The 24,195-nt window shown below is 42.4% G+C and overlaps 1 protein-coding gene across 2 annotated transcripts in view; it reads left to right on the top strand.

Moving 5' to 3' along the window:
- myom2a (myomesin 2a) overlaps window positions 1-23,584 on the top strand; it is a 28,627-nt gene extending 5,043 nt beyond the window's left edge. For both annotated transcript variants that reach the window (XM_070856590.1, XM_070856591.1), the window contains 30 exons: window positions 666-820; window positions 1,142-1,234; window positions 3,680-3,768; window positions 3,862-3,900; window positions 5,152-5,316; window positions 5,443-5,604; window positions 6,188-6,329; window positions 6,757-6,968; window positions 11,789-11,963; window positions 12,400-12,521; window positions 13,434-13,621; window positions 13,734-13,860; window positions 14,279-14,457; window positions 14,593-14,707; window positions 15,325-15,484; window positions 16,197-16,303; window positions 16,413-16,457; window positions 16,540-16,676; window positions 17,283-17,427; window positions 17,717-17,776; window positions 18,084-18,151; window positions 18,249-18,362; window positions 19,141-19,228; window positions 19,311-19,349; window positions 19,848-19,953; window positions 20,485-20,648; window positions 20,764-20,800; window positions 20,893-20,915; window positions 21,207-21,262; window positions 22,260-23,584. In XM_070856590.1, coding sequence (XP_070712691.1) covers window positions 666-820; window positions 1,142-1,234; window positions 3,680-3,768; window positions 3,862-3,900; window positions 5,152-5,316; window positions 5,443-5,604; window positions 6,188-6,329; window positions 6,757-6,968; window positions 11,789-11,963; window positions 12,400-12,521; window positions 13,434-13,621; window positions 13,734-13,860; window positions 14,279-14,457; window positions 14,593-14,707; window positions 15,325-15,484; window positions 16,197-16,303; window positions 16,413-16,457; window positions 16,540-16,676; window positions 17,283-17,427; window positions 17,717-17,776; window positions 18,084-18,151; window positions 18,249-18,362; window positions 19,141-19,228; window positions 19,311-19,349; window positions 19,848-19,953; window positions 20,485-20,648; window positions 20,764-20,800; window positions 20,893-20,915; window positions 21,207-21,262; window positions 22,260-22,799 — 3,852 coding nt within the window. In that variant the 3' untranslated portion in view covers window positions 22,800-23,584. The remainder of the gene's footprint in view (window positions 1-665; window positions 821-1,141; window positions 1,235-3,679; window positions 3,769-3,861; window positions 3,901-5,151; window positions 5,317-5,442; window positions 5,605-6,187; window positions 6,330-6,756; window positions 6,969-11,788; window positions 11,964-12,399; window positions 12,522-13,433; window positions 13,622-13,733; window positions 13,861-14,278; window positions 14,458-14,592; window positions 14,708-15,324; window positions 15,485-16,196; window positions 16,304-16,412; window positions 16,458-16,539; window positions 16,677-17,282; window positions 17,428-17,716; window positions 17,777-18,083; window positions 18,152-18,248; window positions 18,363-19,140; window positions 19,229-19,310; window positions 19,350-19,847; window positions 19,954-20,484; window positions 20,649-20,763; window positions 20,801-20,892; window positions 20,916-21,206; window positions 21,263-22,259) is intronic.
- The last annotated feature ends 611 nt before the right edge of the window (window positions 23,585-24,195 follow it).

Raw genomic sequence — 24,195 nt, 5'->3', positions numbered from 1 at the left:
TTTTTGATCAACAATAAAGCATAAAATGTGTCTTTACATACAATGATATATGATAATATGTCTGTAATATATAATGTGTGTGGAATACTGTGAAATGCCGACATGTATGAATGGTGCTACAGTAAATAAACCTCACCCCTTTAATCCCTCACGTCTTTCGGCTTTCAGATTTCTAGATAGTGATGTCAGCCGGGAAACATCGATGATGCCAACACGTTGGCTTGGAAGGGTTTCTAATAGTGTCTTATTTTAGAAACAACTGGTCTGTGTGTTTATCGTTAGGGCTGGGTTCTGTTCACGTTGTACTGGCACATGTTGGTACCTTTCATCTCTCTAGAATAACATGTACAATGTCATTTCAGCTGTCTGCGTCAAGTTTTGAAATTTGACTGCTGTCACCTCACAAATGCCCTGATGGTGCGGTAACTAATATATTTCCACTCAGATGTGCTCTCTACTTCCAAAAGTTGGCGCAGATTGGTTTAAAATGAATTGCTAATCAGTGGTAATCAGCCCTACTGACCATGCAGGGTAAAAACTCCCTTATAGATGAACAACAGCACTCAGGTTTAATGTTTAAATGCAGTACAACATGATGAAGTACAGACCCAGTGTGGTGTCCTCTCTGCTGTATGCATTCACATGACGCCATTTGCTCTCTCCAGGTGAAGAGCATGATGACCAAGAGGGTGGATTTGTTGGATGAAATCCCCAAGATGCCGGACTTTGTGGTTGCCCTGCGGCCCCACACCGTGTGGGAGAAGACTCCTGTCAAACTGTTCTGCACTGTGCAGGGAAACCCAAGGCCCATTGTCAAATGGTCAGAATATTCACATCTCTTAGGTTCTGACTCCAGTTGTGTATGTCCACATTTAAAGTTTATCCAATTTAAGCCTGATCATGAAGTGGTGACACAGTGATCCTTTGATCTCCTCCAAATAGGTTTGCCAGCATTGTCAGCGCTCCTTTAATTACTTTGACACCAGTCTACAGTGTTTAGCATACCGCTATTTAAGTACACAGCACCTGTCACTGTATTGTTGGCTGGACCATCAGAGAGTCGTGTATCCGCATGTATACACACACACTGCTTTAACCATTATGGGCGTGAACAGATCACCTGACTGCTGACTGGTTGCAGGTATAAGGGAGGAGTGCCAGTCGACCCGCTGAGCGCCCCTGGAAAGTACAAGATTGAAAACAAGTATGGAGTCCACAGTTTGATCATTAGCAGGTACGGCACAGACACAAGTTCTCTTTAAAAAAAATAAAAATATCACACATAGTTGTTCTTTGATTTAAAGAGCAATGAAGAATAATATTGGAGCAATGTTGGCGCCTCTGTGGACGAAAGCTGGATCAACAGCTAGCTTTGTATTAGCCATCAACGTAAAGTCATATATTGATGCAAAACTGCGTCTCACACATGGACGTAGGCCCTGTGACCTCACACATCGGAGTCGCCATCTTGTTTTGTTTCCCTTTGTTGCCCTAAAGCACACCCTGCTTTATGCTCTATTTTCCTCTAAATGAGACCATAAACTCATCAGGAAAATGTTTTACTGAGCTAATACGTCAAGTGAGAAGTCGCAGGTTGCAGGTTTAAAGCACGTCCACGTTGGCTTCACTTCTTATCTACGGTCTGTGATCTCACAGTGACATATTTCACCTCACACCTCAACAATGCTGTAAGAGTTAAACGTTAAAGCCTCACGTTCCCCGTAAATATTCATCAGTATCCATGTGCCTACATCACAAAGGAAGCGTAAACTGTCTGTACCTCTGGATGCCACAAAAAGTGAGCAACTTACTGTAGGATTGAAATTTGCAAAGAATGAAATAACGTGTGGTGCAATGGGGAAGACTTAAAAGACACGCCGCTACAAATGAAAGGACACGGAGGGAGTTTGGATTGAGAAATCTAACCAGCTTCTTCATTACACCTAAAATAAAGAGCAAACCACCCAGCTGCTCTTTGGGAATATGATAATGGAAGAAGAAACTGATGATTCATGACACAGCAGGAAGTGCACATTGATTAACGATATTTAAAGATACTGGATTTATATCAGCCCCTCCTGGACAATAGTACCCGTTTTTCTTTTTCTGTCTTTATGATTTATAGAAAAAATAAGTTCGCCCACGACGCACAAACAAAAATAAAGTTAAAAATAAGAGGCGTGTGGCTGCAGAGGAAAGACGGTGAGGCTGCTGCCCTGTTCGTCATCTTCAAGGCTGCTCAGCTGTTCGTGTCGAAGTGCTGACCTCTGCGTCATTCGAGCCATGAATTCCTCCCACTGCTCTCCCCTTTCTCTCTCCCCCTCTCTCTCTTTCTCTCTCTCTCTCTGTATCCGAGCCGCTGAATGTCACCGCTCCTCCTCCGTCGCTGCATTACAGGGTCAGCGAGGACTCTGTCGTTTGCGTCCCTTACTTCATAAAAGAAGTGAAAGACTTTTCCCATCAGAGTCTGAGTGAAAACTTCTATTAGAAGAAGAGCACACGCTCAGTTTATGTCCCCCCCCCCCCCACACACACACACAGCTGAGAAAATGGATCGTCTTTTAAAATAGGTCCGTGCAGGGTGAAGGTCACATTTCTTCCTTCTATTCTCACCCCAGACTCCTCTTCAGTCACATGGGCGCCGCCGCCTTGGTACGACTTCTTTCCAGTGGCCTCCCACCACGTGAGATCATCTTTTCAAAGGAGTTTCCAGCTCACCTTGAAGCTTTTGTTGAGGAGAGAAAGAGCGTAGCTGCTCCATGTGCGTCATGTTTGACTCTGAAATGGAGCCACGACTTCACGATTGGCTCCGTCTTCAGCCGGATGTCCAGTTAAATGTGGACATGTCACTCGTTTTTATGGTAAATTGTCCACTGGGGACATGTTTTAACTCTAGTGTTCCCCTCAAACTTTTACGCTGACAGTTTCCTTTATGAATAGTTGTAATAGAGAATATTTTGTCCCTGGTTTCTGCCTCTCAGGCTGCATAACTGCCCTAGCTCTGTGTGAAATCATATACTAACACACTTAGTACTCTATATTCAATGAAATACATGTCTTTACATGAACGGTCCGACCTCGTCCCATCTAAATGTTAATGCTTATCACAAACATACAGTAAATAAACTCTGTTTCTTCCACTCAGTCTAATGTTTTCCAGTGTTAGTTTTAAGGCAAATGAAAATTATTCAATATTTTAGTGTAAAAATGCACAAAAACAATGTAAAATATTTGAAAAACAATTTAAAAGACATATTACTTGAGGACAGTCTGGTAATGGCATACTTAATAATCATTAATGATGATTCAGTACGTAGTATGTAGTACACACGTGATTATAATAAATCATTATAACAGACTCCCAAAAGACCCTTTAGCCCCTTTAGTACACACACAAGTACAACATTACACAGTCAGAGATAATATGTTGTTGTTATATATATGATTTCAGGTCTCCCACAGTGAAACCTACACCTTTGACCGAAAAATAGAAATATCTTAAGCAAGAAAATGCAAATTAATATTCCAAAATAGTGATATAAACCACAGAAGTCAGTTCAGAAACAACACGATAAAACGTAATAATGAAATACTGACTATGATATTCATGGAAAACGGGAATGTTCGATCATATATTCATGTGTTTATTAACACGTTTGCGTGCGGTCTGGTCCTGCAGGTGTGTTGTGAGCGATACTGCTGAGTACAGCGCTGTGGCCACCAACCCTCACGGCACGGCCACCAGCAAGGCGACGGTCACCGTGAAGAGTAAGTCGTCCTCTCATCCTGCCTCCGAAATATTCACACGCTTATTCACCTGTCACGCTCCTCTCTGTAATGGGGATTTTGTTTTCCTCACAGGAGCATCAGGAGCCGGAGAGTCCTGCCAGCTTGGGCTAGGTGAGGGGGGAGACGTGTCAGGCGGGGTGTGTGTTTGTGTGTGTGTGTGTGTGTGTGTTTTTAATTTTTGGTTGGAATCAGGCCCAGACACAACCACTTCAGACACATAACCACGATCAGCTGGCTACAAATAGCGGTGTGTCTGTGTGTGTGTGTGTGTGTGTGTGTGTGTGTGTGTGTGTGTGTGTGAGAGGTCGGATAAGCAGTGGAAACTATTGCAAGAAGCTGTTGTCTTCGCCCAGAAACACAAGAGGAACTTCTGCTCTCAGTAAATAGTTCAGCGTCTGATGATCTGATTACAATTCTCCTTTAAGCAAAACCACAGGAATGTTTAAAGGTGCTCTGACTTTGGTGTTTTCAAGTTTTAATCTGGATCCAACTCACGATAATGTAGACAAACATGTCCGGTGTGGTAAAATCCCTGTTTTTGTGAATGGAGTCTGGTGTGTGTGCTGTTTGTGGTTAAACCAGAAGGATCTTCCAGGTCTCTCTCTGTAGGGATCCTTTCCATGATGCTGCCACACACTTAGAATAACACTCTGAGCCTGTCAGTGGATCAAACAAGCTCTTTTTCCTGGACGTGCTTTCATCAAGTGCAGTTGCTCCAGAGGATTACATTACAGACACGGCAGCCAGTTGTGTGGCTGCCAGCTGAGGGGATCTACTGGAGTCATACATGTACATTAATGTGTAAGATAGTTAAAAAAGTCAAGTTAAAATAGTAAATAATATACCACAAGAATGAAATAAAAAATACCACAACAGGGTGACGACACACCAACTGTTTCCACTTTCTTGAAATTAAAAGCTTTTGCACACCAAGAGGTTCAGGTGTCGGTGCAGAAACCAAAGATCTGTTGGCCCTCACACCCCCACCAGCTAAAATACAAATGTTATTTCCCTAATGAGGTTCTGCGCTCAGCACATTGATGATTATCAATCAATACAGGTGATTGACAGTGTGATGCAGCCACTGGTTTCCTCATTTTCAACCGTGATTTCCTGACAGTTAAGTAAATGTGGTACTAAGACACCAAAGACAGGCAGAAGAACTTCGGTGCTTCTTCTCTAAAACTGAATAAATGTACTTTTTGTGCATTATTAAATCTTATTTTGAGTATTTCTTATTATGAGAAGACGTTTTCTTTAAAATAAAATACAGAAACATCTTCGACCACATCCATATTTGACACATCTGTCTCATTTTGAACCATAGTGATTATTAACAGGGACGTTTCACTTCTTGCTCAGTGCCCCATCTGACTGAGATCCACGCCAGTAAGCTGGAGGTCACCCTGCTGGATCGGTTCTCGGTGACCTTTGGCGTGGAGGGCGGCTCCATCAGTCTGGTGTGCAGCATGGTGGTCATCCCCGACCTCCCCAACCTGCCACCGCTCGCCCAGTGGTACAGAGACGGTAAGGCCCATCGCTCAGTCATCGGTTCTGGTATCAGTGCATCACATTTAGATTTAAAACAACTCAATTCAGCCCTTTTCTGGACCGTTGTTTTAGTTTTTATACTTCTATTCTTCCGTCCAACAGATAAACTGCTGAAACCAAGCAAACTGGCGGAGATGTCAGTGGGCGGTGGTGCAGCCCGTCTGACGTTGCCTCTCCTGGCCAAGGACGACGAGGGCCTCTACACCCTCCGCATCTTTACAAAGGACGGCACCGCCGAGCACAGCGCCTACCTGTTCGTCTCAGGTAGGATTAGAGAAGGAAACTGTGTCATCGACTAGAATAAATATGGAGTATGTTTGATTTGATTTTAAAGGTCGGCAGGCAGAAAGTTATTAATCTTCAGGTTGTAGATGTGGGGTCTCTTTGTGGTCTTTGCTGGCGATCAGCTGGATGGAAAAATGGATGGATGGACTGGTTGATCTGAACATTCATCTTATTTTTCAGCCAAATCTCAAAGGTAGCAGCGTGTGACAGGCTCAGGTTGTTGCTCAACATGACTAAATGAGGGAGAGTTTTCTTTGTGGCTGTAACACATAATTACTGAAGGCTTCAGTCAGGATGTCTGCAGGTTCCCACCATAATCAGCACACAAAGACACTTTTTAAAAAGAATTAAATCAGTTGTTCTTACTACCGTGAGAGAAAACACCCTGCAGAATAAGAAAATAGATGGAAGGAAGTTGAGTTATTATTAATTGCCTTCTGCCTACTGAAGGGAGGATGAGCAGTATTTTAATTCTTGTTTTTTATCTTTCTAAGTCGAGTATTTGTCATTTTATCACCCCCCCCCCTTCATCCCTTCCTTCCCTATGTCCTTGCCCCCCTAGACGCCGCCCCCTCTGCGCCCGGGGCCCCTGGTTCACCAATGAGCGTGAAGGCCTATGACATCAACTCGGACTACGTCCTGGTTGCCTGGAAACCCCCCAACACCGTCAATGAGGCGGCAATCACCGGATACTTTGTGGACAGGTCCGTCTGCCCCCTGGAAACTGCTCAGGCTCTCTGTTTATAGCTCGGAGCAGTCGAATCACACTTAGAAGAAGTATAATATGATGTCTATTAGACTTTTGGCCTCTTTTAGCTCTTTAGTTTGGATCTCATGGATCATTTACCTGATGCCTCACTAGTGGGCCCGACAATGTTGACGATCTGGGATCTGCTCACAGTTTGTCCTCCATTTCTGATTCTCTGGGAATTATCAATATCAATCTGATACTCTGATAGGCTTAACATTTTTTAAATCCATGTCCGTCCCCCCGGCGTCTGTTCACTTCTATTCTAGTCTTTGACCTCCATCACTGTACGTAATCCCACCTGCTTTGCATTTGTTCTGACCTCACCTCTTGCTGAAGATGGCGTCATACTGATGATGTCATATCCCGGTCCTGGTGTGTAGGTGCGAGGCCGGCGGCGACACCTGGGTCCAGTGCAACGACGCCCCGGTGAAGGTTTGCAAATACCCGGTGCAGGGCCTGAAGCTGGGCCACTCCTACCACTTCCGGGTCCGAGCCGTGAACAGCGCCGGCATCAGCAGGCCGTCCCGCAAGTCCGACAAAGTGACCGCCCTCGACGCCGCCGAGAGCGAGAGGCTGCAAGGTACCGCGGAAGGTAAATAAAAGAAATACAAGCCGGCAGGATGCAGCTGCTCCCTAACAAGTCTGTTGTTGTCGTTTCCTGCAACAGTGATTAAAATCGAAGGAAAATACGACATAGTGATCAAGGACGATGATCTGGAAGGTACAGTAGGGTACAAACTGATCTGGGTTCAGAGATTTGCTTTTATTTCTTTAAACCCCCTCAAATTAATCTCATTTAAACCAAATACTAACACCCTGTCCCCTTTTCCCAAACCCCATCAGCACTATAATACCATTATTATTCATTTTAAAAGGGGACTTGTGCTGCACATAAAAGTCCAGTTTAAAATCTCACCAGCATCCTCATAGTCGGTCATCGCATCAACGTAAACGTTTCGTACCTTATAAGGAGAGACTAAAATTAAAGAAACACAATCAAAACATCACAGTTTTTACAGTCAAACTTTTGAGACTGTTTTCCTAGAAATGTCTTAAATCTCCTGTCAGAAACAACATTAATATTTTGCCTCATTGTAAACATACATGTGCATTAAGAAACATTTAATTACAAAACATTAATCTTTTTTAGTCTTGCTCACTTTGCACACAGAAACCTGAGTTTAATCTCAAATATCTATTTCTTTCCATACAGGCTTTATATAAATGTAGAGTCTTTATCATAAAACATGTCGGTAAAAGATGATCTGCTTTAGACTTCTCCTACATCAGAACAAACCATCTCCTCCCATCCTAACTGTTGTGCTGTCATCTTTGATCTAACTCCGACTTCTCTATTCCCGCTTTTAATCGACTGAAAGTTTTTTTTTCTTTTTTTTATTAAACCACTTAAATATTTCCTTCCCTCCCCAAAGTGTGTCGAGTATCTCTCTCTCCATTTTAAAGCAAACCTTTAACACAGAAGCTAATTTAAGAACTAAAACACATAACATCAGTGCGTTGGTGCCATTTTTACACGTGAGGTTTTTGTAGAAGTCCCACATTTTAGTGCCCAACTATTAAACTCTGTTAATGAAATTTAATTTGATTTAATTTGCTTAATTAATGTAACTTCTCATAATGGGGATTCTTTCGTCTTTTCAAAAAGCTGAATTGAGACACCGGCGACTGAGATTTAAACAAACTCGTCGTTGTTACGAAGATGAAAAAGGTCACGGGGGTGCCATAAAAATGGATAAACCTGTAAAAGAATGAGAAAAGAAATGTGGAAACATAAAGAACATAAAGGAATAATGAAAAGCATTTTTATATTAATTTGTATATATATTTAATATATTTGATTTAATATAATTAATATACATTTTATTCAATATCTTTTTATTCTTTTATTTTTATCCCTTTTACCCCTTTTTTTGTTTTTGCTCTACAAACTTCACAGTTCTTCTACGTTAATAAATATGTTGTTGTTGAAAACTAACAGCATAGTAATTGTAGTTTAGTTAAAATGCCGAGGACACATTTCACAAGCCGGTGAGGTAATAGATTAGAATAATGACCAAATATTCACCATTCAGCTTTTTTAGAAAAACCTGAAAGATTAATTTTAACAAAACTAAATTAATGTTATGAGCTACGTTATCAGATAAACTTCACAGCCCTCGATGTGGGACTTCTGCAACAGGTGCCGCTGTATCTACTGTCGGCCTCAACACCGTTCACTCCTAATCCAGGCTATGTAACTATCCCGGGGGAGCCCACCGACGTGCACGCAACCGAGATTTTCAAATCGTACGTCGTGCTGAGCTGGAAGCCTCCCAGCCCCCGCGGACGAGCTCCGCTGTGGTACGTCGTCGAGAAGGTGTGTGTGGCTTCGCCTTTGGCCGTCCATGTCCATCAATGTAGCCCACTGTCACGGAGACATGAAGCTCTTAAACTCTGGATTCTCTCCTTTTAATCTCACCTGAAGTGTTCATTCATTCTCTATTAGAAACACAACATGTATGAGGAGGATTTACTGAGTTTAAGAGGTTACATGTGTGTTTTTCTTTATGCTTGTGTTATATTCTGATCAGTCAGGAACATGAAAACACTAAAGCTCACCATGTAGCAGTGAATTAGCAGTCGGGGCTCCACTTGTATGCAACATCCAAATATGAAGAATGTAGATAAATCCATGAGGAGATCACATTTAATAAGAAATAACTGATATATAATCCATACGCTAAAATTGTGACAGTAAGTTTGGCACAAGAGCCCAAATGTTATATTTGCAGGATCAGTTTTTCCAAATCAATACTGGTATTAGTATTAGTATTAGTATTAGTATTAGTATTAGTATCAATGGTGGCAGATATACAAACATTTTTATGTGGTTATAGTTAACTTTAGTTTAACTTTTTCTCAGTTTCAAATGATTTGATATGTTTTTGTTTTATTATATTTTTATTCATAGCTTATAGTTTATTTATCTAGTCTAACACAACATCCTGTCACCAACTCTTTAAACCCAGACGAATTTCAGGAGTCCTTAAATCAATCAGTCTATATAGAGTCAATTCATAACAAGACCAAACTCTTTAATTAAAAGAGTTCCAGCTATTCAAGAATTCAAATTTAAGGATTAAGGACAGAATTCTTGCTGTTTTTATGTGGAAAAACTAATCTGATAAAACTTTTTACATCAGATTTCTATGACTCTTAAATACAGAAATCAGTATTGACCCCAAAAATTCAAGTTTCATTCTGGCGTTTAACACACACACACTCACACACACACTCACACACACTCTCACACACACTCACACACACTCACACACACTCTCACACACACTCACACACTCACACACACTCACACACACTCTCACACACACTCACACACACTCTCACACACACTCACACACTCTCACTCTCACACACACTCACACACACACTCACACACACTATATATATTATAGATTTTGATGCCAGTGATTTACTAAGTGAACTAAACTGAGCCCCGACATGATCTGAACCCTGAAAGCTCCTCGTTGTGTTTGTGCTACATTGATGAGGTTGTCCCCCCCCCCCCATCCCATCCCATCCCATCCCATCCCATCCCATCCCATCCCATCCCATCCCATCCCCTCCCCTCCTCGACTCACCCACAGTGCTTAGCAGGCACGGGAGCGTGGCAGCGGATCAACACGGCAGTCAAACTGCTCTCCCCTCGTTACCCGGTTTTTGATTTGCAAGACGGGCAAAAGTACCAGTTCCGAGTGTATTCGGTCAACTTGTACGGCTCCAGCGAGGCCTCAGCGCCCTCCGAGCCCATCCAAAAGGTCGATGAGGATGGTAAGGGGGGGATCGAGGGTGTGAAATGAAGCGAGAGCTGATGTGACATCATGTACACTGACTACAACACAATATTCTAATAATATTATATATTATATTATTATAAACAATTAGATATAATATTATATTTAAGGACGAAATGTTGAAATTTAGCTTTTTAGTGCAAAATCGAGGAAAATCTGTTTATATTTGATGTTTTCTGTCCAGATCTCACCCAGAATATAGTGTTTTTTTGTATGTTTTTATGTCTGCAGACATAAAAACTTGTTGTTCAAAGTGAATCACTGTATTTGTTTCTAGGTATCGAGCTCCCGGTTGGTATGTACAGTTTAAAGGAAACACCTTTTAACTGCTGCAACGTCACAGATCAGTTCACTGCTCCACTGTGTGTGTGTGTGTGTGTGTGTGTGTGTGTTTTAACCCTGAGCAGAGCACATGGTTCTTTGTATACTTTTCTTTGTGTTGTGGCCTTTTTAAACTGTAGCTTCATCATGTAAAACAGTGAAATACATTTTATTTAGTAACTTGTTTACGTAAATTGCACCATTTCTTTCTTAAATCTGAACACTTCTTGCAGTTTATGTCCGATGTATTTAATATACACCAAATACAACATATGTAAATGTTTATTTTATTATTTTTTACATCAAAATCTGCCTCTTTTCTCATTTACACATCAAAACTTTGAAGTATCATTGACGTATTTTGAACTTGGCAGTCATGCGGTTACTCTTGTGTCTTTATCACACAGTCAAACAGGTTTGAGAGCAAAACTTTCCAGTCAAAAATGTTTGATTGCAACTAAAATAAATTTGGGAATAAAATGTTTTACTTTGGAATGTAAAAGTTTTGGAGATTTAAAACATTTGGACTCAAAATTTTGGATTTGCAAAGAAAACTGGAGGGTTTGAAAACGACACTGTTGCAGATAAAACGTTTTTTGATCACAGTGTCAGAAGTTTTGCTCTCAAATCTGTTTTATTTGCATATTAAAGAAACAAAAATAACCTCCATTGAGGCTTTCCCAGCAAACATAACCAAACAAACCCCATCGGTTGGGTTTATACTCGACCCACAGACCCAAACTCACTCTGTGTTTGCTCACGTGACGCACAGTGGCAGCTCACGTCGGACTGACAGCACATCACCAGTGGACACAGCTTTAGGAAACGCATGTTTTTTGCAAGTGGCACAAGTGATTCTGTAGCCTACAGCTGTGGAGAGGATGTGGAGGACGCTAGATGTGCAGATCAGTCAGTAAGGTTTCCTGTTAGTCTGCTCTGGGGAACACATACAGGTGGGGATCAATAAGCTGCATCAGAGGGTTTTTGATAAAGTCGGCTCATAAGTTCCTGTGATTGGCAGCTGATGAAGCTCCTTTGTTCCTTGTTTTGGACATCTGCACATAGATGATCCCAGATCAGTTGATTAGGAGATGTTGACTTAGTTTTGAAGTAATTTTAGAATTTAACACTAAATTGCATAAACTGAAGGCAAAACACAGACCTCTAAATAATAATATCACTTCTGGTGTTTAATAACAGCTTGTTCTCCCCCGACCAGGCGTCCCCTCTGCTCCCGGTGTGGTTGTTGCCACCAGAAACACCAAGTCGTCCGTGTTTGTGCAGTGGGAGGCTCCCAAACACCTGAACAACCTCATGGGGTACTACATCGACGGCCGCGTCCTCGGATCCAAGGAGTGGTTCGCTTGTAACCACAAACCCTTCAAACTTAACAGGTCAGAAAACAGCTTCAGTGTCTGCCATGTAAACGCTCTGCACGCCTCACAGTCATTCTTGTTTTGACAATCACCTGATGTGTGAGCTGATACCCTCTTCAGCAACTATTAGACCAATGACTCCCCCATGAATCTTAATCCTAAATGTATTTGTTATGTGTCTCTGATCTGTGCTGGAGGTTCTTCTACACTCTGGTGATGATGATAGATGTATTTGGAACAATAAAGCTGTGTATGATTCACCTGTGAATATAGATAATGTATTATATTTACATAGAAACACCTTACGTAGGCTTTAGTTTCTGTTTGCACCAAAGATCTTCATAAACTCATAAAACAGCAGATTAACTCTTTATCTTGGTCTGATTAATGGCAACAACTTTTAATTGTATATAAATCAAATGAAAATGAATGTGTGTGTGTGTGTGTGTGTCAGGTTTGTGGTCCACGGTCTGATCCCAGGGGAGAGCTACACGTTTCGCGTCCAGGCCGTGAACGTCTTTGGCCTGAGTGAGGAGTCTCAGGAGTCCTCCCCCATCGCCGTGGAGCCGGCCCTCGGTGAGAGCACCATCACATGTGTAGGACGCTCTGTTTGTGCAGCTGAAAAGTGCTTTAAAATGCTGAGAAAGACTGTATAGAAAACACAGGGTACAAATTAAAAGCTTCAGATTAGCTCAGTGTCACGGTCTGATGCTCAGTTGTGGCTCCTTTCACTCCTCTTGTCCAGGGAAGGGGGTGGAATACGGTATGTATGTATGTGTGTGTGTGTTCATTCTCCCCCCCCCTCGTTTACCCACTCTGTCCACTTTCACTTTGCATCATGAGTTTTAATCACAGAGCTGCATATTTGCACACAGCAGTAACACAGTGCACCGTGTGGCACCAGAGAGATCACAAAGTCTTGTTTGTGCAAAACACTTCTGGAACCATTTTAAAAGCACTGCGCACTTATTCAGTAGAGGCAGTGGTGGAAGTACGTCTACTGTGCTCCAGTCTTTTCATGCCACTTTCTACTTCTACTTCTCTGCATTTCAGAGGGAAATATTATACCCCAATACATTTAAGTGGCAGTTTTAGTTACTAGATACTATATTTATTTTTTTTTTTGCACATAAAACATATGAGGAGTTTATAAAATATGATGTTTTGTTGTAAGTTACAGTATAAAAGTACAGCTGAGATGATTAGCCAGTTAATTAATGAATCGTGGTTACAGCTTCTGAAACAAGAGGACATTTTGGCACTAAGTTCTTTTACTCACATTACATTTTCCTGACTAAACTAACGTAATTCCTCTTCTTTCAAAGCAGGACTTGTACAATGTGGTATTTTTATTTCTACTTAAGTAAAGGATTGAATATTTCCTCAGCGTGTTGTAGTGGAAGGTCGTATAAATCTAGTTTGAAAACACAAATGCACTGAAAGTGCTGAAACAATCAAACACTGATGTATTTTCTGGGTGTGATTCAGCCACTCCCAGCGCTCCCTACGGCATCACCATGCTCAGCTGTGACGGCTCCTCCATGACTTTGGCCTGGAAGAGTCCCAAACAGTGCGGCGGCTCCAAGGTCAACGCCTACTACATCGACAAGAGGAACGCCGACACGTTGGTGTGGCAGGAGGTCAACCTGGCGGGCGTCGCGGAGAGGATCTGCACCGTGAGTGGCATCGATCGCACACAAAGTTCTCCAGTAGGAACACGACAGATCGTGTCGTCGATGAGAACTCACAGATGATCTCGTCACACCTCTCCTCTCTCTGTGTCCTCAGGTTGACAATCTGACGGAGGGAACTTTCTACGAGTTCAAGATTCAGGCCAGCAACCTGGCCGGCGTCGGCGTGCCCTCGGCTCCCAGCACCCCGATGAAATGTGAAGCCTGGACCATGGATGAGCCAGGTAGGAGAACCGTCGCTGCCTCTCTGATATCTTATATATTCTGACGCCGACTCGGAGGGAAGATGTCATGTTTCAGGACGCCAGACAGGCCCCAGATATACATATTAAGACTGCAATAAATAAGGCTGAAGTGCCCCATAGCATGTTTAATCTGCACTGATCAATAACAGTGGCTTGATGTTTCTGCTTTAGGTGATTTAAAACCTCCTTTAATCACATTTCAAACTTCAAGTGAGTTGATGGTGGCGCATTACATTCGTGAATTGAACCGTAATATGATAAAGTAATGTTATTGTGACTGTTGGTGATTAATTAGCTCTTTAATTAGCTTTCTGTGTTGATGAGCTGGTTTACTTGACTTGATTCGGCTCACGCCAGCACCAGAATAATAAAATCCTCTGAATGTTTGCACCTGCAGGCCCAGCCTACGACCTGAGCTTCAGCGAGGTCCGGAGTCACTCCCTGGTCATCCTGTGGAAGGCTCCGGTCTACATCGGGGCAGGTGCAGTCACCGGATATTTGGTGGACATGGCCAAGAAGGGCTCGTCGGAGTTTGTCACTCTGAATCAGGAAGCTGTGAGCCACCGTTACCTGCAGGTAGGAGACCGACTGTCCAGCAAGAGGTTTTGAAAGCAATGAAAAAACAAACCAAAGACTTATATTATGTTGTTTTAACACTCGTATCTTGAACGTTTGACGAGTTTAGGTTTTGCTCTGCATGGTTCCCTGCAGGTGACCGGTCTGGAGGAAGGTGAGAGCTACGTGTTCAGAGTTCGTGCCGTCAACGAGAGCGGCGTCGGGAAACCTTCCCAGTTGTCTGAGCCGGTCTGTGCCAAGGCTCTGCCAGGTAACAGCAGCTCAACACTGCAGCTTTTATATTAACAAAATACCTGCGGGACAGCGAGTCAGGTGATGTGTCACATGACCACTAGCATGATGTGTGTTTTTAAACTGCAGTTCTGTTTGTGGACTTTGGCATTTTAGATTTTGTTCCAGCTCACCAAACACATGCGCAGATGGAGAATGTACCTGGCACTTTATGATAATGACATAACAATTATACTATACAAACAATAACATACTTAAAATTCCCATATTATACATCTATCAAACAGAAAAATGTAAAATATTTTAGAGTCCTTCACCTACAGATGCAGAAACCACAGTTTTTGACTGAAAACACCCTAAAAAAACATAAAAATAAATAAAAAATGTAATTGTCAGATTGTTTTGCAACAATGCTCGGACTAAATATGGAAATCTATTATTACTGGCATCACTGCAGCATGCTTTGATATCAGGGATATATTCTTTGCAAGCTAAAATACTGTCTTTCTAAGTGACTAAAATGAAATCCTGTATCCTGGCTCGACTAACTGAGGTGCAGAGAAATACCTCAAATACCTGACAGCAGTTTTTCTGTGTAATCTCTAAAGAGTAATTCCACGGTTTTCACGTCCACAGGCACCCAGGAGATCGTGGCAGGTGTGGACGAGGAGACCGGAGACGTCTTCCTGTCCCTCGAGGCCTGCGAGATCTCGGAGACGTCCAAGTTCGTGTGGTCGAAGAACTACAAAGCCATCGGCGACTGCCCCCGGGTCGCCGCCACCAGCAAGGGCAGAACGTAAGCTCGCTTTGACTGCTTCCTGTTGTCGGTGCCTGTTTCAGTGCCTTCTGCTTAAGATTGAGCCCCAACAGTAACGATGTGTCACAATGAGAGAAATCAGACTTTGATATTGTGGACATAGATAGAGTTCATACATTCACAGGAGAAATTTATAATTGATAATTTCCTAAAAGTGTCTTAAAAGTTTCCTGGAAATAACGACAGTGATGTAATTTGGTACAAATTGGTTGAGTTTGGAATCAGTTACTGATGTTTCAGATGTGTTTCTTCAAAAATGCCACTTCGTTTAAACCTCATCTATTAATTCATTATAGGAAACTTCCTGTTGGTAGATAAACAGGTCAGATAAACATGTTTTGAATGATTATCTGACCTGCTGTGCACTCACCAAAGGACTCTGATGGAGTGTATATAGTTTTTATCTTCATTTAATTAACCCTTTTTTTTTTTTACTCTCGCTGCTGCAACGAGTGAATTCTGCTCTCGTAGGATTAATAAAGTATCTTATGTTACATTTTTTCTGAAAACTATCATGAAATATAGAGGAAATTACAGATCCATAAGATGAATAATGTGACAAAAGCTTTGTCTTAAACAAAACTTTTCAGTATCACAAAAGTGTTTTAACGTCGTTAGAAAACACTTCAGACTTTGTATTTTATTCCTGTGGAGTTGATGTTTACAGAGAGAGTTTCTGTGTGTCTCTCAGCTCCAGACTGACTTTCACCAACCCTGATAAAGACGATTTGGGCCGATACTCTGTGGTCGTCACCGACACTGACGGCGTCTCTGGCAGCCACACGCTGACCGAGGACGGTAGGACACGTTCTTCCACAATAAGCTCCCTGAACAGTGAGTGTGTGATGGTCTTTGTTGTTCTGGTTTGTTTGCCGCTCACGTCTGTTTGCTCGGATCCGTCCTGCAGCCCTGAACACCATGCTGGAGCTCAGCTACGCCATCAGACATCCAAGTGAGTATCGGCGCACTAGCAGCTGACCTCCTGTATCAGTTGGATGAAGTCTAATGTTTGCGTGTCCTCTGTTTCTGCGCAGTCGTCCCCCTGAAACACGGTCTGAACTATGAGATTTTGGAGAAGGGTGTCGTGCGTTTCTGGCTGCAGGCCGTCAAACTGTCCTCCTCTGTATCCTACAGGTTTATCGTTAACGACAAGGAGGTCACCACTGGGGAGGTAACGCTTCCTCCAAAATGAAATTACGCTCTTGGAGTCCATTTAATTTGTTCCACGTGTGGAGTCGAATGTTCAGTCTCTGTTGACGTTCATCGAATTATATTTTTAGATTATAATAATACGTATGATATCATATAATGTCAGTCGTTACTTCCCAGCTTTGTTGGAGTTCACTCTGTTCTGCATCGTACCTGTCAGACAGCAGCGTCCCGTTTAATTCTTATTTTATTCAAAATAAATTCCTCAAGCAGTCAGAAGTGATGTTGTTGCCATCAAAGTTTAAAACTGCACCCTGCTATCACTACCAGATGGATGAAAAGGTGTTTTAATAAGTTATTAATAGTTTCTGATGCTGTTAGAGGTTTATTTGCACCAGTAATGTTAACATACAAAATGTTCACAAGGTTTCAGGTAAATATGTTAATATTATTAACATAAATGACTCTAGTCAAAGATTAGTGAGTGGGTTTTTAGTATAATATGATTATTATAGTATTATATGTTATTTATATATATATATATATAACTGTTAAGACAGAGATGGAGTTCATAGATGGTAATTCTGTTGTAAACATAAATGCATCAGTGTGAATCTTTTCCTCTCAGGGACAAAAGATCAGCCACGATGTGGCCACAGGAATCATCCAGATGATGGTGGATCCGTTCACCAGAGCCAACGAGGGCACGTACACCGTCCAGATCCACGACGGCAAGGCCAAGACCCAGAGCTCCCTGGTCCTGGTGGGAGACGGTGAGCAGACGGTTAACAAGCTAGTCGTCAGATAAACCTCATGAGAAGACTGTGTCAGAAAGAAAGGGTGTTCTTAGACTAAGTTTGTCATCAGTCGTTCTCGACAGTTCATTGTTCATCACCAAGAGAAGTAAATACACAATCCTGCATATAACTTGATGCTGTCACAGCTGCATGAGAGGTTTTTCAGTCTGAGAAAACTAAAAAATGCTTCAAAACAGTCAATTAGAAATATATTTATATTTATATGTATGTGACGTTTACTGACCGTGACTCTGTCGTGTTTCAGTGTTCAAAGTCGCTCTGAGGGAGGCTGAGTTCCAGAGGAAAGAGCACATCAGGAAGCAAGGTACCTGCAGACGCTGTGCAGCCCTAAATGAGTGCAGTTTGCTCCAAAGATGATCGGGCTCGTTTGTTTGTTTGTCGTAGGATAGCTCAGAACACTGCTAACTGGTGTCTGGTATAAAATGAAGGCACTATTAAAGGTGCAAGTGGCTAATTTTTGGTTTGATTTGGGATTTGTTGCCATTATGAGACACAATCTATTTAAGTGTAACTGTACAGAGTGCTCATCACACCCTTAATCATCATTTAGGTTTCATTCATTGTTGTTCTCCGTGTTTGTGGGACTGATATCGTCCACTTTGTCACTGCAGGGCCACATTTCTCTGAGTATCTGTATTTCACCGTCACTGAGGATTGCACCGTCATGCTCGCCTGCAAGGTGATGTTTGAATCGCTCGCTTGTTTTCCTCCTTTCTCGTCCTTCGGCTGTCTTTGTCTCTCAGTAACAACTGCATCTGTGTTTGTTTGTGCGTCAGGTGGCGAATGTGAAGAAGGAGACGGCTTTCCATTGGTACAAAGAGGACGAAGAGATCGTTCCAGAAACTCCCCCCAATGTCGTGTCCGGAGCCTGTGCTCTCCCCATCCCTCTGGTAAAATCACACACGTTCATTTTAACACGCTCATAATCAAATAATAACGATTATAAACTTTATTTATACAGCACCTTTCCTAACAAAATCAAATAAAACCAGTTAAAGAGGATTAAATGAGAATAAAACCAAAGAATTTAAGGACATGACAGGTGAAAACAGTAAAAAAAAGTCTAGTTAAAGGTGAATCAGACATTACCAAAAGCAGGAAAGCTCTAAGATGAGATTTAGAAGAAGCAAGAGAGACTCAGCTCAGAAATATATTCAGGAGCAAGACTGTTCACGGCCTTAAGGGCAAGTAAGAACATTTTACAGTCAGTCTGTGACCTTACAGGAAGGTAGGAAGGTGTTCGTGTGCTCGCTGTAATCAGAGGTTAAAGCAATAACGGCCCACGAAGCTAAAATATGAGCGACTGTAGTGAGAACTCAAAAGTTGAGGCCGAGGAAAATGAATAATGTGAGTCTGTGTGTCCTGGTAAATATAATAAATGTTTGGATCTATAACTGAACGGATGACGTGTGTTTGTTCACCCAAGGTTGTTTCTAAAACAAACATCGGCCCGAAGGAGCTCATGTGTGTCACGTTATGTTATAAGACGAGACTATAACTAATAGAAATGAGTGATTTAACTTAATAATCAGCTGCTATCTCAATAACTGAACACTCTAATGTCGTAACGTAAAAGCTTCACACTTTCTTTTTTTGCATGTGTCTAAAAATGTTCTGACATTTGCGTCTCTTGCTGCTTGCTGATGCGTTGATGTTTGCTGTTTCCAGTTCTCCAGGAAAGATCAGGGCGTCTACAAGGCGGCGCTCAGTGACGACAGAGGAAAGGACACATCTGCGTTTGACATTTCAGGCCAAGGTGCTTCCTCGCTCTTCTTGCTTTGGTGTCAAAAATCTCCCCAACAAATCTGTTCTAATGTCGTTTGTCTCGTGTCTTTCAGTGTTTGACGACATCATCAACGCCATCGCCCAGATTGCCGGTGACTTGAACATCATTTCAGACTTGTGAATGTGTTTCCAGTGTGTTTGACGGATTTATTACCGCCGCGAACGTGACGACAGTTACTGCAATGCTCAGTATTTACTAAGAATCCAGTCCAACCTCTCTGCTGCACGCAGCCGTAGCCTGATTCTGCCTGAAGGTCCGACTGCCTCTCCTCCCAAACAGAAAAAAAGAAAATGTGATTCAACCTTTTAAAAAAAACAGCTAAACAAGGGGAAAAGGCAGCCCTTTGGATAAAGAGCTCAGACCAGCAGTGACAGGGCTTTTAAATTTAGAAATATTACTGCAAAGGTAAAGTACAAAAAAAACCTTGAATCACAAGACAAAGTCAGTGAAACATAAGTTCATAGTGCAGATTATGAACTAGTGTAACAGAACACAGTTAGGAGACACATGCATCTTTATTTTCAGCTAAACTGTGTGTGTGTGTGTGTGTGTGTGTGTGTGTGTGTGTGTGTGTGTGTGTGGCCGACAGGTGCGTCTGCCTCTGACCTGGTGCTGCAGTGTACTCCAGAGGGCATCAGGCTGCAGTGCTACATGAACTACTACACCGAGGAGATGAAGACCGTCTGGAAACACAAGTACGGTTTGATTTAAAAACAAAAACAAAACACTTTATTTGGCTTTACAGCTGAAATACAGCCAACATGTAGTTGGTGAATAACCCCCAAATATCCCTGATCTACATTCACATCCTGGTCCAGAGACATTTTAGTTTTTATTAATTCCTCAGAGGCAGATTTAAGAAGTTCAGAATTCATATTACAATACAAATACAGCACCGTGTGAAGGCAGCTCAGTAAATATACAATATAGTTGAGTTATTAGTTTTATTTCAGCTCTCTAAAATGTTCTCCCACACCTACTTCTAGGCTTAAGTTTGGTTTTAGTTAGTTATATTAACTTTGGCACATGCAGGACTGCAGTAAAAGCTGATTTATGTTCTGGCTCCTCGTCAGTCAGTCCCATCGGAGACGCTGTTTTCTGTCAGCTGTCAAAAAATCAAATACCTTAGTTCATTTCTTCTGGAGGGCTTTTGTTTGAGACGTGTGACGAAATGTCCGTCTCTGATCTCACATCGTGAACTGAGAAGTGACTCCTGTGGCCTGCAGGGAGAGTAAGATCGCCTCCTCTGAGAAGATGAGGATCGGCGGCACGGCGGAAATGGCCTGGATGCAGATCTGCGATCCCACCGACAAGGAGAAGGGTCACTACGCCATCGAGATCTCAGACGGCGTCAAGACCCACACCAGAACCTTTGACCTCTCCGGACAGGGTAAAACTTTCACCTTTAACTCCACTAGATGTCTCATCGGTGCCTAAACTGAGTCACTATAAAGCCTTTGGTGTCTTTGAAGAGTAGATTGATGAGATTCCTCTTGTTGTTGCAGCGTACACGGACGCCTATGAGGAGTACCTGAGACTTAAGTAAGTCATGTGACTCTGCAGCAGCCTGTAAACTTGCATCTTTACATTGTAATGAATTAATTTAATCACTCTGTCTGTCTTTTATCTTTTAGGGCGGCCGCATTTGCAGAGAAGAGTGAGTGCATTGTTATTTACTATACTAACACTGATGGTGTGTTACTCATACGTGACTTCAGCTTCGCCTCGAAGGCACATTGTCCTGTTTTACGATTTTTTTTTTTGTTAAGAGTTATGGATCAGTCAGAGGACTCGATCCTCCTCACAGTCGAGATATTTCCTTCGAGGCAAAGTACAAACGAATGAGAGTTCAAAGAGCGGAGGAGCTTTTACATTCCTCCGCTCTCTCTCTCTCGTTATGATCATCTCGAGCTCGAGTAATGACACACATGTCGCCGTCTCTCCTCAGACCGTGGCAGAGTGGTCGGTGGGCTGCCTGACGTGGTCACTATTATGGAAGAAAAGGTGAGGATTCCTTAAGTGAAACACTGTTAATAATATAAAAGACGTTTATTTTAGGTGTTTTAGTGATGGGGGGGGTGTAGGAGCAGCATCCCTACGAATCTTTGGGCGGTGACGAAGCCTAAAAAGATCAGTAGAAAGAAAAGTAGAAAGTGTGTCATGAGATTCTTTCTGATTTAAAATACTAGTGCATCTTTAAAGATATCTCCAAATATGAGAATTAACTTGAATTTATTCTCGGATTATTTGATTTGTACGTTTTAGAGGCTTAAACTGATCCAGTAGTTCACAAGAAAAAAACACACCTGTGTTTGCTGTCACTGTTAAACTGTCCTGTGTCAATACAGCATTAAAAAAACCTTAAATAAAATATATCTTCAATTTCTTTGTTTATTTATTGATCCAAATAAAAACGGTTTTCTAAAGAATTTAAAAAGTGAACGTTTTTATATTCATATAAAAAGAATATATATTTATAATCTAAAATAAAAAATGTTTATTATTTACATGACCTAAATAAAAAAGTTTTGCTAAAGTTTTTATATTTATACTTAATGTTTTTTATATATATATTTATTTATTTATTTATAATCTAAAATATTAAGATAAAATATTAAGTTTTTTCACCTAAATAACCAAAAATTAAATATATTTTATTCTTTTTAAAGAATATATATTCTATTTATAACCTAAAATAAAAGAATATATTTTACTTTTTTTGTCTATTTGCATAAATAATGACTGAATAAAAAAGTTTTGCTAAAGAAGTTAAAGTTTTTATTGGTTTTTTTTTGTCCCCCTGAGGGGTTCAGTGTATTTGAATCTTTAGCAGAATTATGTTAAATTATTAATTATATGATTATATTCCCATATGATCAGCTCCTGGTGTTCTGTGGATAAATAGTTTTCTATAATTTTGTTGAACTGAACCTTTGTTTTACGTGCAGGACGTAAACAAACGAGTAGATTCTGACTTGCCTTGACTCTCTCCCTCCTCCAGTCTCTGAGCCTGACCTGCACCGTGTGGGGCGAGCCGACCCCCGAGGTCACCTGGTTCAAGAACGAGCAGGAGGTCGCCTCCACCGAGCACACCAAGGTCACGTTCGACGGCGGCAAGTTCGCCAGCCTCGTCATCAACAAAGTCACGCCCGACGACTCCGGCAAGTACAGCATCAACGTCCGGAACAAGTACGGCGGTGAGTTCGTCGAGATCACCGTCAGCGTCTACAAGCACGGCGAGAAGATCCCCGAGCCCAAACTGGGACAGCCCAAAACCCCTGCAGCCACGCCTGCTGCCACGCCTGCAGCCACGCCTGTGCCCAAGTCTCCGGCTCCCCCCTCCAAGACCCCGACCCCCACTCCGTCTAAGTCCCAGACCCCGGCGCCATCCATGAAGTCTGCGGCCTCGACCCCCGCTTCCACCCCGGTCCCCAAATCTCCGACCCCGACCCCCAAGTCCCCGACCCCGACTCCCCAGCGCGGCGTCAAGTCTCCCACCCCGCCCAGATTCATGAAGTCTCCGACCCCACCCAGGAAGTAAAGGGTGGTGGTGCCGGCTGAGGGGGAAACGTTCGCCGTCGCTTCATAGCATGAGTGTGAAACCGTGAGCTTATGTAGAAGTAGTCGTGTTCAGGGTCTGAACTTCTGGACTGCCGCTGAAAATAAGGGTTTTTCTATGTTATCACAAGACTTTTACAGCGGCTGCTAACAAACAGTAGATGTTATTTCGTGTCATTCGTCTGGTCACCGTGCTTCTGACACAGGCGGGGAAAAGAGACCAGGGTAGATGTTTCTGTTCAGTGTTTTAAAAGCTGCACCTTCCACTGCACAACGAAGTGGAACGCCTGTTTATTTACGTTTTGTGGGGGTTTTAAAGGATAATTCCTGTTTATTACAACTTTGGTTCAGGTTCTTCTCTACCAGAGGCATCAATAAAAAGAGAAACACAAGCAGTCAGACGATTTAGAGAAACTTATCTGGGAGAGAACATGATCATTAATGTCATTAATGTTCAGTGGTGAGCCAAGTTGTTTTAAATCAGAATGATCCTTTAACCTGGATGACCTGGGGTTGTGTTGTCGACACCAGACACCAGACTGAGTTTGGTGTTTTCGCTCTGGGATGGTTAAGTTTCCCTCCTTTTATCGACGGCTGCTGTTTTTTTTTTTAGTAGCCGTCATCATGTGGAGAGTCGGTCGGTGGTCCTGTGGATAAAGAGATTCTCTTCCTGCCCTGGTCCCTACGCCAGAGAGGTCTGTCCGTCCGTCTGTCTGTCTGTGTCCCCCAATGCTTTGTGATGGCAATAAACTTTACTTATCAACCTCCCTCTGTTGTCTTTGTGAGTAATCTCTCGCCTGCCTCACCCCAGACGCGTCAGGAGGTAACATGACTCCTGGCGTGGCGCTGAATGAAGTTAAAAATGAGCACAGACTGGGTGGTATCCAGGCTCACATGGACTGTGTGACAGCCGGGGAGGTAAACAAACCTGCTCCTGCCCCTGAAACCCAGGTGAGCTGAGCTGAGGGGGGGGGGCGGGGCTTGCTTACAGTACCTGAGCTGTCCCAGGAGTGAACAGGGCAGGTACAGCAGGCTGTTCCCATGCACAGACGGTTCAAACCCACACCTTAGATATGCTGCTTCGTGCTGCACAGCAGGGACGCCGAGGCGGGAGGGTTTTCTTTAAGCTTCAGGACTCCAAGACGTCTTCGGCCGGCCATGAAGTAAGTCTGTTTCTTCTCTCACAGGTGAATATTGTACTTTTTTTACTGCACTTCATCTGTCTGACAGCTTTAGTTAGTTTTCCACCCCCCCTTCCTGTCCTCTGAAAGCCACATACGTCCAAATTTCACTCTAGTTTGAGAAAATTATCCTGCTTAAGCTAAAATAAGCTCTTTTTTTTATTACAAAAAAACTAAAAACTTGACTTTCTAGAGACA

The sequence above is a fragment of the Pempheris klunzingeri genome, chromosome 3 (assembly GCF_042242105.1).
Source record: "Pempheris klunzingeri isolate RE-2024b chromosome 3, fPemKlu1.hap1, whole genome shotgun sequence".
NCBI lineage: Eukaryota > Metazoa > Chordata > Actinopteri > Acropomatiformes > Pempheridae > Pempheris > Pempheris klunzingeri.
This window is presented reverse-complemented; position numbering and strand designations above follow the sequence as displayed.